This window comes from Ambystoma mexicanum, chromosome 9, assembly GCF_040938575.1.
Source record: "Ambystoma mexicanum isolate Mex_15411 chromosome 9, UKY_AmexF1_1, whole genome shotgun sequence".
Classification (NCBI taxonomy): Eukaryota; Metazoa; Chordata; class Amphibia; order Caudata; family Ambystomatidae; genus Ambystoma; species Ambystoma mexicanum.
Window position 1 is genome coordinate 574,852,352 of NC_090931.1, and position 13,645 is coordinate 574,865,996.

General features: G+C 45.2%; 1 protein-coding gene across 1 annotated transcript in view; it reads left to right on the forward strand.

The window, feature by feature from the left end:
• Positions 1-13,645, forward strand: part of LOC138488293 (multidrug and toxin extrusion protein 1-like) — an 832,142-nt gene that overhangs the window by 751,829 nt on the left and 66,668 nt on the right. The window contains exon 15 of the mRNA XM_069615176.1: positions 3,120-3,214. Coding sequence (XP_069471277.1) covers positions 3,120-3,214 — 95 coding nt within the window. The remainder of the gene's footprint in view (positions 1-3,119; positions 3,215-13,645) is intronic.

Below are 13,645 nucleotides of genomic sequence, written 5' to 3' on the forward strand. Positions count from 1 at the left end.
TACCGTTCATGGCCTGTAAGAATGTCATTGTATTTTCCCTTGTTCCCTCCCTTGCCTTGAAGCGCTTTGAAACACATTGTGTATAGGCGTTATACAAATAAACAATCATATCTGTCCCTCTCATCCAAGGTGTCCAGTTAAAGTATCGACTGTAAAAGGATCGAATGCAAAAGGATCGACGTAATAGGACCGAAAACAAAAGGATCAAATTTTTTTTTATTAGAATATATTTTTTGGGGGGGTTTCGTACAGGTAAAAAAAAGTGGTTTTTCCCACAAAAACAGGGTTTGGGGGTGGGGGGAATCCCCCCAAAAAAGGACCCCCCCAAAAAACAAAACAAAAATTAAAAAAATGTTCGATCCTTTTGTTTTCGGTCCTTTTGAATCGATCCTTTGACCATTCGATCCTTTTGAATCGATCCTTTGACCTATAACCCTCATCCAATACATTCTCGCATCATCATTTCACTCTTCCACCACCTCAGAAAGTCCCACCCAATTTTCTCAAATGTCCGGATTGTCTTTCTTCTATGCAACATCACCCTCTCATATGACCTTAGGCAATTTATTTCCACAACCCAATCACATATCCTAGGTGGAGACGTTCCCTTCCAGACCCATAGTATTATTTTCTTCCGAATTATCACTGTACAAAGCAAAGGCTCTTTCTGACCCCAGCTTAACTCTTTAATCACTTCATCCCAAAGGAGTGTCACCATTTGCGCTTTTAAGGGTATACTTCAGTGCATAATAATGTCCAACCTGTCTGATTGTTCTTTCTAAATTTGAATTTAACAGGTTATATGGTTTGACAATGTCCACCTTCCCACCACTGAGGGTAGTAGGCCAGGCCAGCCATCATTACTTCTTCATTTATAGCAGCAGTCAACATATCATCCAGAATCATGAGACAGCTCTCGCCATCTCGGACCAATTTGAACTTGTACCCCAAGAATCCAAAGTCCTGTATTGCTTTGTCATGCCAAAGGTGATTTCCCAACCACATTCCTTGGTTGATCCACCAGACCAAAGCACTTTCTTAAACCTCTCCAGGAAATTATGTTCACTTTTCCACATTGACTGATATTTAGCTTTGGCCACCTAGAAAAGTCTGCTTTCAATCTCTCAGTCACTTTGGCGAGGTTCTAATTCAGCACATTCCTCATGTACCTTGTTACCTCAATTCATAGACATAAGAGCCCTTCCCAGCGTCATCGGAATCCATAGTCCTCTAGATGGTTTCTGTGTTGGGTCTGGGAGACTAGCATGGCCTCCATTTTCCCTACATGTAAGGTATAGTCTGAGACTGTCCCATAACGTTTAATCTCACCTGTTAATATAGAAATTGAGCTTCCAGGGTTTGACAAAAGGGCCAACTTATCAGTTTATGTTTATTGTCCCTATATAATGCATACCTATAAGAGCAGCACTTTGATGGGTCAAACTCAGGATTAGTTCTGGGATATATCATAGAGCAATGGCGAAAAGGGGCATCCTTGCCCTTTTCCCCTCCCCTGACAGAAATCCACAGACGTCGTTCAATTTGTGAAAACCTGTGCTCTTACATTTCAGTATATTGTGCCTATCAAAATCACGAAGGACTCAGGAAATCCAAACTTAATAAAACATGTTGTAAAACATTTCTAACACACTCTATCAAATGCTTTTTCACCGTCAAAACATATAGCCATCATAGGCTCGTCTGAGTCGCTGTCCAATTGAAGTGGGTTCAGCAGGGTCCATATGTTTGAACTAACGTGATGAGCAATTCCTTTAGCCATAATTTTAGTCAGATTCTTGATGTCACCTTTAAGTAAAATTGGTTGGTAATTTTTACATATTAGCGTGTCTTTACCTATTTTGGGGATAAATGTGTTCAGATTTAAAATACATTGAGGGTGGTTTTATCCCATCCCTTCAAATCTCATTCTAAACTGAGCACCGGATTGGTATTATGTGGGTCTGCCGGGAAGCCTTCCGGTCCTGGAGATTTCCCAGCTTTTGATTGTCGAATTACTTCCTTGTTCTGTGATTGGCTTTTCCAAATGCAGATTTGTTCAAACAACCATTCCAGTTCCATAGCTAGAAAAGAGATTGATTGACATGGCCAATCCTCCCTGAAATAGCTTTCATAAAAGTCCCTACATTTCTCTGAAATCTCTGAGTTACTTGCCCAGCTTTTTCCAGAATAGTCTTCCAGAACAGTGACCCACCAAGAGTTTGTAATCTTTTATGCCAGAGGTTTATTTGCTTTCCAACCATACTGCCAGGAGTATTGCCTGGTTCTGACCTGTGCTTGAATGAAATCAACAGCAAACCCAGTGGTGATCGACGGTGTTGCAACTTAAGTGTATACCTCTTGCAAAAAGTACAGCCGGATTATGGCCAATTTTTGACACGCTCAAAAACCAGGGGTTTTTATAATTATATTACTGTTTTGTGGCAATTATGCAGTTTGATTATGTTTTAAGGAACACATTTAGAATGTTTGATTTAAGCTACATTTGCCTCCCCATAAGTCTTAACCTTCTCTAAACGGAGGTTTCGTTCTAGGTTTTACATGGGCTAAGGGGCATTAAGAGCCAGTGTAACCCAAGGGTTGGACTGTAAAGCTAATAGAACTGTGACACGCAGCTGCCTGGAGGCCGGGGGCGGGGGGTGTGGGGTGCTAATCGCAGCTTTCATCTGGAAGTGGTTGCCCATCTGTACTGAGTATCACCTGGGTGACCCGACTCACTAGCAGCATCAGGAAGTAGTGTGGAGGCAGCAGGGTGAGCAAGAGAAGGCACACACTGGAGTGAAGACTAGAGGAGAGGGAGAAGTGGGAAGATGTGGAGAGAGCAGAGCAACAGAGCAGTAAGGGGATTCCCCAGGGAGAATTATAAGGCTGAAACTGTGAGGGCTTAAGTACATACTTTCTGAGTACTAATACAAATTATTGCATTGATGCATATTCTCTGACTGTACTTTATTCTGTGTTTGTGAGCTCATTATTTTATTATTATTATTATTATTATTATTATTATTAATATTGGTTTGCATTAATAATAGACCTAGGAACTGCTTTCACCGAATCCCCAGTTAAACATGACCCATTTTTCTCTGGTTTCTCAATTGCAGGCCTGTGGCTGGGAATCCTACTTTGTACGTTGCTGCAAGTTGTCATCTTTCTGTTGTTCCTTTATAAGTTGAATTGGACCAAATTGTCTGAAGAGGTAATTGGAATATGCTTCTGAAGTGTAAAATGAGTGGCCATTTTATTCTTATTATAATTGATTTTGTTTAAAAAACGATGCTGGGAGAAATGGGTGTACCGAGGCTACTTTTGTGGATGATTATGGACCTCCATTATGGCTCAAAGGTGTGTGTTCGCTTTGGAATTAGAGGCAAACTTAGCGACACAATCACGGTAGGAAAAGCGGTGTGGCAAGGCTGCGTAATGACTTCCACCCCTTTTTAATTTGTACGCAAACTCATTAGAAGAGCAACTGCTCACCACAAATGCAGATCAGATGCCCCGAGGTGTGGCAGCAGACGGCTTCCAGTTTTGAGCTAAGCAGATGATGCAGTGCTTCTGGCAACTACATCAAAATCACTTCAACTGCTGGTACGATAGTTATACTGAGTACAAATCAACCGAAATGCCTAATTATGTGTGTCATAGGCAGGGACATAATTTCACCAAAACGCCAGGGGTAGCGGAAGTGACATCACACGACCCTTGACATCTGATGACATCACAGGAATGATGCAATTTGACCCTTCTCCCATGACAAAACAGGAAGTGGCATCACATAGCATTGCTCCTCAGTACACTAATAAAACAATTATGATATCACTGTAATATGATATACATTTCATACAAGAATGGATCACCATATGTAGCATTAATAACAGTGTGTATTGGCCCAAATTACTGTGAATGTAAGCAGACGTCCAACACAACAACCTGGACTATTGTACATGACTCGGGCTAAATTGTAAACAGACAGAGCATCTCAAAGTAGCCTAAACCCCAAAGTACAGACATCCAGTGCCTGCCAAGTGTCTGGCCACAGACTGGAAACAGCAACTGATCAACATAAGTCCAACCAGAAAACGATGGTCTGGATGGTGGTCCAGAACTGTGCCAGTGGTTATGAATGATTTGAAACCTTCCAGCCAACACCTTTCTGTTTTGCTTATTTGGTAAGTAACCCACAGTTTCTTTTGTTATTTGGGAGATAGAGGGGAATGATGACTTACGGGTAACAGTAATTGCAGTTTTTTTTAAAATTTAACTAGCAGCAGCAACTCCATGACACCACTCATAGAAAAGGGCAATTTTTTATTTTATTTGGTCCTTCATATCTTGCTTAATGCAAGCCTCCTCCAGCTTCTAAGCACCGGAAGAGGAACTGAACCCATGCTGCACTGCATCCTCATGTTCCCAAAGCAAGAGCCATCCTTCCAAATATATATATTTTTTGCTTGAGGAAGCAACAGATGGTTTATTTCAAAGGCGGAGGGGAACTTCATGCAAATTATTTATCTCACCTTGCGTCTATCTACAGTGTGCCTGTGGTGTAGGTCTGGCAGATCTGGGCCAGATCGCACAGTGCCCTGCAGGATTGGTGGCAGAAGCCACTGGGGCACACCCCTCATCATAGGCCCAGTGGCTCAATGGATGTGCAAAGCAGACCCAGAGAAACACTGATGAGATTTGTGTTCATGCTGTGCTGTCACTGGGTACTGCAGGCTGCCCTTACCCATTCCCAGCTAGCTTGACCTAGCCCCCATACCCTCCTTTTGCGACAGCACTGGGTATGAGCTGCACAGACAGCCTCGCCTCTGAACCAACCATTCAGGCATTCTTTACTAACGGACTGCCAACCTGTTAGTGATGGTGGCTTCATGGTTTTTCCTGCATCCCTCCAGCTAACGAGATCTAGATTCCAGGTGAAAAAAGCTGTGCTACATTTAGCTGCATTTACAACTATCTTTTTCAGGTGTAGCACAGATACCTGCTCTTGGCACTGCCTCTTTGTCCAGTGGCCCAAGTGGTCGCACAGACCGGTCTAGGGGGCGCCAAAGGTAGCTGCTACCCCTCGCAGCCCCCAAATGATGTCCCTGGGCATAAGTAAAGGGAAGATCATACCCAAAATCTGTTTAAATGGCTACCAACTGGGGGACTGTGACAAATGTGACTACGTGTGTCTTAGATTTAATACCAGGCTAAACTGGGAGGATCAAATCACCAAGACAGTGGTATAAAATAGACAGAACTCGGGTGGTATCTTCAGATTTGTCAAAACCATCAGGCATCACTGCATATACCACATGCTGACTACAAACAGAGGCAAAGCCATGCTGGCTGGGATGTATGTGTGTGATATATGGGGTTCTGTGAACTCAGACTACAGACAGCAGAGAACCAATTCATTAGACTACGGTCTGTCCCGTTCTCCAGCTCGGTCTATACGATCCATTTGGAGACTGCATTAATATATATAAGGGGTCTTGCCCGCTTCAGGCACATTTTTATTTTGTCACAGTCTTTGGTTGGACCATGGGGAGAACTTAACTAAGCTTCAGATCATGAACCTACTGTCCTTTACTGGCTGGAACAAGGTTGACTGGCTTAAGTACATCAAGTCTGATTTACGCAAAGATTGATTTGCGCACCTCTGGAGCAGCATTCCACCTCCTCATGAAAGGTAAGCCCTGATGGGCTTTTGAGTTACTTATTATTGAACCAAAATTGAAGATTTCAAAAAATATTTGTAGCGCTAAACAAGCGCTCACACACCAGCAACTTGTGCGGATATTACTTCTGAAGTCCTGCCACCTTCCCTGAACTTTCTTGGTATATCACTGTAAAGGTTCTACCTTTGCAGCTCTGAACCGTCCATTGTTTCCCATGTGCTGAAAAACCCTTTGAAAACAGAGCCGTCTCCTCGTGGGGAAACAACATCACACAGTAAGGCTGCTGCAGCTTTGATTGGCAAGACCTTGGCTATTTTTACCCAATCAGCACCACCGGGAGGCGGTCAACGGCCCACACCACAAAGGCCCACTCAGTAAGGCTCCTGTCTGTGCCTGTCTGGGCTTCAGCGTGTTCTCTTCATATTTTACAATCTGCAACATGCACCTTGAGGCCGGGTACCCCATCCATGCGCCACCGGTCCTTGGGATCCCGCTTCGGCTATCACGTGAGTGTTGAATGCTGTTCTGGTTACCGGTCGCATCTCTCCTGACTCTGTGCCTGTGCCACTCCTGACTTACACTCTAACCTATCTCTGATGTCATTTTCTCCCAGCTCCACACTGACATAATCACTAACTCTGTCTCCCTTCCTGGATCACATTTCCACCACCTACACCTCCGTACTGCTGGTGCTGCAATTCCTTAATGCATTGCATTTTTTGCTTACTATATTCGAATTTAGGTGTGAGCACTGTTTTTTCTGAAAAAAAAACGAATTTAGGTCTGTGCTCATTCTTGCTTTGTTTTCTGCTATCTAAAGTCGAATTTAGGGGTGTGCACTGTTTTTGCTGCTAACTAAAATTGAAATTGGGGGTCTGCACTGTGTTTGCTGCTAACTAAAATCGAATTTAGGTGTGTGCACTGTTTTGGCTGCTAAATAAATAGAATTTAGGTGTGTGTGTGCTCGTTCTTGCTTTGTTATCTGCTATCTAAGGGCAAATTCAGGTGTGTGCACTGTTTTTGCTGCTAACTAAAATCGAATTTAGGTGTGTGCACGGTTTTTGTTACTAACTAAAATCGAATTTAGTTGTGTGCTCATCTTGCCTTGTTTTCAGCTATCTAAAATGGAGGTGTGTGCGCTGTTTTGCTGCCAACTAAAATCGATATTAGATGTGTGCTCATCCAGCATTTTGTTGGACAGCGCTGATTGGTTATACCCTTTGATACCTGTTGTGGCCTGTTTCTGTTCCAGCCCTGTTGTGTCTCCTTGTGGCCTGCTCCCTCCTTGCCTACTTCCTCATTTGCACCTCATCTGCTCTACTTGGGCTTAGTGTATCACACTCTGTGCCAGGCACTATGGCGTTTTCCATCTCTCCTATCTTCTCTAACTGCTTCTCTGTTTCCTATTCTTCTCCTCTCACTAAATTTGGCAGGAAGAAACTTAAGAAGGACGCACTGGGCTCCAACCTAGGCCTGCCTATCGCTGACCTCTACGTCAGTGCCTCCGCCAGAGAGATTCTCACCGACATCCTCTTTGACGTTCCATCTCCCGACCTATGGACTCTTAATATGGTCTCTCTGCTCTCACCTTACTCTTCCTCTCACATTAATTGTGTCACCTGCTGGGAGGTTCTTCTTGCCTCTTTCTCCTCCACCAGGGTCATCATAAATGTCTATTGAAAAATGGTACCATCCTGGTACAAGGTCCTTGACCGAAGGGTCATCTTTTTGATAGACTTCGCCTTCGCCTTATCAACTTTCCAGTTTCCTTGTCACAGATCTCCTAACTCCCTGCTATACCATCTCCCTTGACATCCACTACTCTCCGGGCTCCCTTGCCTACACTCCCCTCATCGACATCCTTGTCTGCCTTGGTTCCTCTGCCCCTTCCTACCTATATCCCTATGGCACCCTCGCCATTTACTGGTAACACTACTATCCCCTGAGCCCCCCCGTTGTAAGTCTTTCAAAAACAGCAATCTGTTCCACATTGCCACACTTAACTCTCACTCTGCTGTCAAGCACTCCTCTGATATCTGCCACCTCCTTGAACACTTGGTTCTCAATGTCCTAGACCTCTCTGAGACATGGTTCAAGGACAGCTCTGTCACAAGTTTCGACACACTTCTCTCTGTAGGCTACAAGATCCTCTCTGTACCCAAGCCTAACAGACCGGGAGGGGGAGTATCCCTTATCTTTCCTGAGTGGATCCCTGCATCCATCATTCCCACTCAGGGCTACTCTTCTTTTGAATGTCTGGTCTGCAGGCTCTCTCTCTTCTGTCTCCTCTCTTATTCTGGCCACCTTCTCTCAGCCACCGGGCCACTCCACTCTCTTCCTCTCTGAATGGGCTGACCTGGCCTCCTCTCTCCTTTCCTCCTCCTCCTGCTGGGGGATCTCAACATCCATTGATTCCCCTGACTCTTCAGGTCCTTTCCGCAACCTTTGCAACTCTCTTTATCTCTCCATTCTTCCTTCTGGCCCGACGGTCACTGCAGGCCACACTTTAGATGCTCTTAACTCCACAGACAACCATCTCTCTACCCCTCTCACTAACTCACTCTCCTGGACTGACCATTCTCTTTTCTCTTCCCACATTAAGCTCTCTTCTACTCTAGAACTGGCACACCTTTTACTGCCTTCTGCCTTCAAGGTCATCTGTCCCATGAAAAGAGTGACAGTGGCTGCCTTTGCCTCCACCTACTCTCCTCCTTCTACTCCTGCGGCTGACTCCCACCCTGACACAGCCCTCACTAACTTTCACCACTCCATTTCCAACACTCTTGACATTCTCGCTCCTGTCATGTGGGTCCGTCTGAAGACATCCAACAAATGCAACTCTTGGTACGACTCTGAGCTAGCTGCACTTAAACGAAAGTGTAGAGCAGCGGAATGGAAATGGCGATCTTCAAACTGGCCTGCCGCCTTCTTCAAAGGCACTATAGACTCTGCATTCGCTCCAAGGAATGAGCCTATCGCTGAACTCTTCAAAGTCTGCAAGGAGCTGGCCAATCCTACTGCAACCTCTTCCTCTACTGCACACACGCAGGTCCTTTGCTTGGCCCTGGCTGCACATTTCACCTTCTAAAACACAGGACATGCTGTCCTCTCTTCCCCCGCACCCTCGCCAGCACCCACATCTCTTGGGCCCCACTCAGCCACCCACACCCCTCTTCTCTTCTCCCTCTCCCCTGTCACACCTGCGGAGGTCTCTAGATAAGTCCGGTCCATGAAAACCTCCTCCAAATAGGTTGACCCATGCCCTCCTAAAACCATCAAGGACAACATTGATTCTCTTGCTCCAGCCTTGGCCGGCCTCTGCAACCTCTCCTTCACCACTGGAGTTTTCACCACCTCTCTCAAGCACTCTCTTGTGCACCCTCTGCTCAAAAACGCTTCTGCTGACCCTTCTATCCCCGCAAACCATCGCCTGATCTCTATCACTCCTTAACTGGGCAACCCTCTGGAGAAATTAGCTATCTCACAACTTACCCTCCACACTGAATCTTTTGGTTATCTCCATGACCATCAGTCTCGCTTTAGAGCATCCTGATGCACGAAACTGCTCTTCTCAAGACCTACCTCCAAATCTTGATCCAACTCTCGTCCTGTCCACATTCATCTCAATCTCACTTCTGCCTTCGACACGGTAAACACAACATCCTGATCGCCTGTCTCCATGATACCCTGGGCATCACTGATCGGGCCTTGGCGTGGCTTGCCTCCTTTCTCTCTGACCATCCTTCCCAGGTTAAACTTGGCCCTTTCTCTCCTCTGTCACTATCTCTACTTGTGGTGTCGCCCAGGGATCTAACCTATCCCCATGGTTCTTCAATGTCTACATGGCCCCTCTGGCCCATAGGATCTATACCTCCACCTCTAACTTTCAGTGTTATGCGGATGGCACGCAGCTCTCTTTTAGGCTACCCTCAGCCTCTTCCTCCTCCTCCCTCATTCCTGACTGTCTTTCCGCAACTCAGTCTTGGTGTGCTGCTAATGATTGCTGCCTCAATGCCAATAAGACAGAGATCGTCCTCATTGGCACCCCTGCTCTCGCTTTCCAAATTTCTCACTGGCCAGCCTCCCTTCGCCCTGAACCTCCACCTACTAGCAAGGCAAGAAATGCAGGGGTCATCTGAGACTCCACTCTCGCCCTCTCTTCTCACATCTTGGACATCTCTGAAAAGTCCCACTACCAGCTGCACCTCCTCAGAGGTATTGTACCTTTTCTGACTTTCCCCCAAAGGCTCACTGTCTCCAGAGCCCTGGTTCTCTAGGCTAGACTATTGCAGCAGCCTCTTTCTCAATCTTCCTACCTCTACTCTCCATCCGCTACAACACATCCAGAACAGAACCGCAAGACTTATCCTTGGCCTCAAGCCCAGGGACCGCATCTCTCCAGCACTGAAATCCCTTCACTGGCTCCCAGTGGCTGCTAGCATCAAGTTCAAGACCCTCTGCATAGTCCATAAGGCTTTCTTGAGCCGGGGCCGTGCTCTAACTTCAACGCTCTCTTCCTAAATACTCTCCTTCTAGAGCCCTCCGCTCATCTTCCTCCAACTCTTTGAGGGTGAGCCATTTTTCTAAGCAGAGATACGGGGATAGATCTTTATTCTCTGCAGGTGCCTCCCTATGGAACAGCCTCCCTGCCTCTCTCTGCCTGGTGCCGGAGCTCCTTAAATTCTGGAAACTCCTCAATACCTTTGTCTTCGATTCCTCCTTCTCTCTCCCTATCCCTTGATAACCTCCTCTCTTTTCTCTCCTGCCTCAGTTTTCCTACCCTTGCTAACTCTGTTTAGTTTTTACCAACTAATCGCCTGGTGCACCTTCAGAGACCCACAGGTCCAAGGTTCCCCCGCCAGTATTTGCACTTGCCTCCAGGTCTCTGCACTATGCTCCGACTACTGCACTTGCAGCACACGCTCCATGAGAGGTGTAACCTCTCCGCACTTAACCCAGGGCCCGGCTAGACTGGGCGCACTTACCCTCCCCCCCACGTCTGTCTGTTCACTGTCATAACCCAAATTTACTACGACTAGTAAGCTCTGTCTTGTCCTCCCTTTGTTTTCCCACCCTAGTTTAGTTGCACCTGAAACACTGAATGCACTTGCACTAGGAGAAATGCTGTCAGGCCTAGTACGCTAGTTACTGTTTTGTTACATCATCTTCAACTTCAAGGCCTAAGAATGATTACCCTTGCTCCCTTCCCACCTTGAAGCGTTTTTGAAGCACTTCACTTGTGTATAAGCGCTGTAAAAATAAACAATAAATAAATAAAGTAATCTTTGCATAAACTGGGCCTGGGAGCTTGCTTCACAGACTACAAGTTGTTAGCCAATCCACCTAAGCATAATCTGAAGCCTACGTTCACACAGTTCTTTGAATAAATCAGGGAAGATGATACTGTCATGAGTCCCCAGGTTAGACACTATCTATAGCTCAACGTCCTGCCTTTGGCAGCATGGACGTACATGTGGGAGGTGGGAGCTAGTCGGTCTAGAGTCCGTGGTGCCGTAAAAAGATGAGTGCATTTCATTATTTTTAAACCTTTTTTCGCTGACTCAAGAAAGAGCTGGATGATGAGCTTACTAAGGGAAAGTGTTGTAAGGCATTTTAGATCTGCACTCACCTTCACCTTCCTACTGGCGTGCTCGCGATGAGCGTTGCCTTTGCCCTGGCCACTTACTTAAGGAGGGCCTGGAGAAGAGGAACCAAATTAACGCCGTTTTAGCCCAACTTTCTTATATCTTTTATAGGCTGTTTCTAGCCTACGTTTGCAAATACTTTTAAGCTAAGTATCTCCTGGCCTAACACGTTGGTTACACCAGGTGTAAACCATGGGCTGATTCTAAATCTGCTTCTGGAAAAATCATTATGTTAACTTTCTCTCAACCTAATACGCTCGCCATATAGGATGTTAACCCAGCTTTTAACCTCTTTGGTTGACTGTATCTGAATACACCATGTGCTCCTGAATTTTCTTTTTTACTCTTTCGCTCTTTGCACAATGGCCTAGATGAATTCTAATTGTATTAACAGCAAGCTGTATTTTCCTGTTGTCTGTTACAGTACTTTATGCACCTTACCAGAACACAATACAAAAATGAGCTTCATCGCTGCATACAACTTACTCTGTTTCTGGCACTTTTACTTGTCAATCGCACTTCACTTACAAACAGCCCCTCCTGTTGACTGCTAATCACCTGTAATGCACTGCTCTGAATGATGAATTGACGAGCTTACTTGCACTACGACACCTGTCAATGCTTTTAACTCTTTTTTGAATGACCTTTATGGATTTTACATTTTCTATTAACCAAGAGTCATTGATACTATCCTTGTGTCACTATAACTCTGGATAATATGTATGAGCATTGTTTTGATTTACTGTGCACTTTTAAGGTGACATAGCCAAACGAAAGAGTAATTGATTTTGTTAAATATAAGAGCTATTAGTGCACAGTGATAAGCACTCAGGTGGTCTCTTGGCGCTATGGCTATGAAGCAAGGGGGAAGCCCCTGGAGGAGGTAAAGTTCTTGGTAAAGCCAGGTATTCTGGCATCTTCAGAAGGCCTATGGGTCAAGGAGGATCTGAGTCTGGGTTGCTTGGCAACTTCAGAATCTTGATGCCAGAGCAATGAAAACACACCCACCCAAACGTGATCTGTGGAAGAATTTGGGGGAGGGGGTGTTGCACATTGTCAGATGGTGGGGACAGGCTTCTTGTGGAAATGGATGGTTTAAATTCGGAGACGAAGAAAGGTGCTCTTTGCTTGTAGAAGGTACATTGATTGATGCATATGGATTTGAATTGGGTGTTGTTAGAGACCAGTAGGCTGGCTAGGGGAAAATGTGGAAATTGTTTTAGGTTTTTCAGGCAATGGGCTGTGGGATTCTGGGCTAATTGGAGTCTGCTGAGAAGAAAATGTGGAAGGCCTAGGCAAAGGTTGCATCATTTTAGTTTGACAGGTTGTGGTGCATCCAGCAATGGTTTATGGTCATCTATAGCAGGTTACTGATGTGAGGGTCTGGTTTCCTGTCCATAATTATTAGGATCAGGGTGTCACAGGCCTCAATGCAAAATGTCAGACCAAAACAGATCATGACATGTCATAGGTAGCACAGAGATACTTTAGAGTGTTATGACATAAAATACATCTATGTTACACCACATGTGAGGTTCTGTGGCTTGGACTGGAAAGGGAGGATATCCGCAGTCCGACGTCTTGCAGAGAGGAAGGAGGAAATGGCCTGTTCACGTACCAGGAATTGTCAATAATCTGAGTCTTATCCTTCCTCATCCAACTCCTTACTAGGTGAGGGATTTTCCCATCCCAAAGATATCACTACTTATCCTCAAGTAACAAATGCCGAAATAATAACAAACCACTCCCTCACCTTAGCGGAAGAGGTCCTAAAAGGCCCCTCATTTTTTTCCTCATCCTGAACATGCATGCCACTTTTTAGCAGACATTAATGCCTGGACGGTGAGAGGGAGAGACTAGAAGGTCTGGAACAAGGAAGAATAGGATTCACTAATGAAGTTTACTGTTAAGAAAGAAAATCAGCGAATTAACGTCATAATCTGTTTCCCTTATCCCATTGTTTAATTTGTGAGGATATAGCAAGATACGAAAATAACAGTTTTAATCTAATGCAAAACCGATTTTAATTATGCCATAGCGGCTAGATTGGCAGGCTGTACCGGGTGCTAATGGCACACTGTCCAAGTTAATTTGCCCAACACATTAGGTCTGTTTGCAACTCTGCAAGACGTGCAGGATACTAAGGGCATTTTTGTGTGATAAGAGGGGCTGTGTGGAGCACTCGACCAGTTATTTTCACACACAAAAATCAAGAAATATGACCACTATAAATATAGCCGATGGGCACTGCAAGGGAGCACGTCATCCATTTCTACAGTGGTTACTGAAGCAGGAGGAAGGAGAGAGAATGGGGAC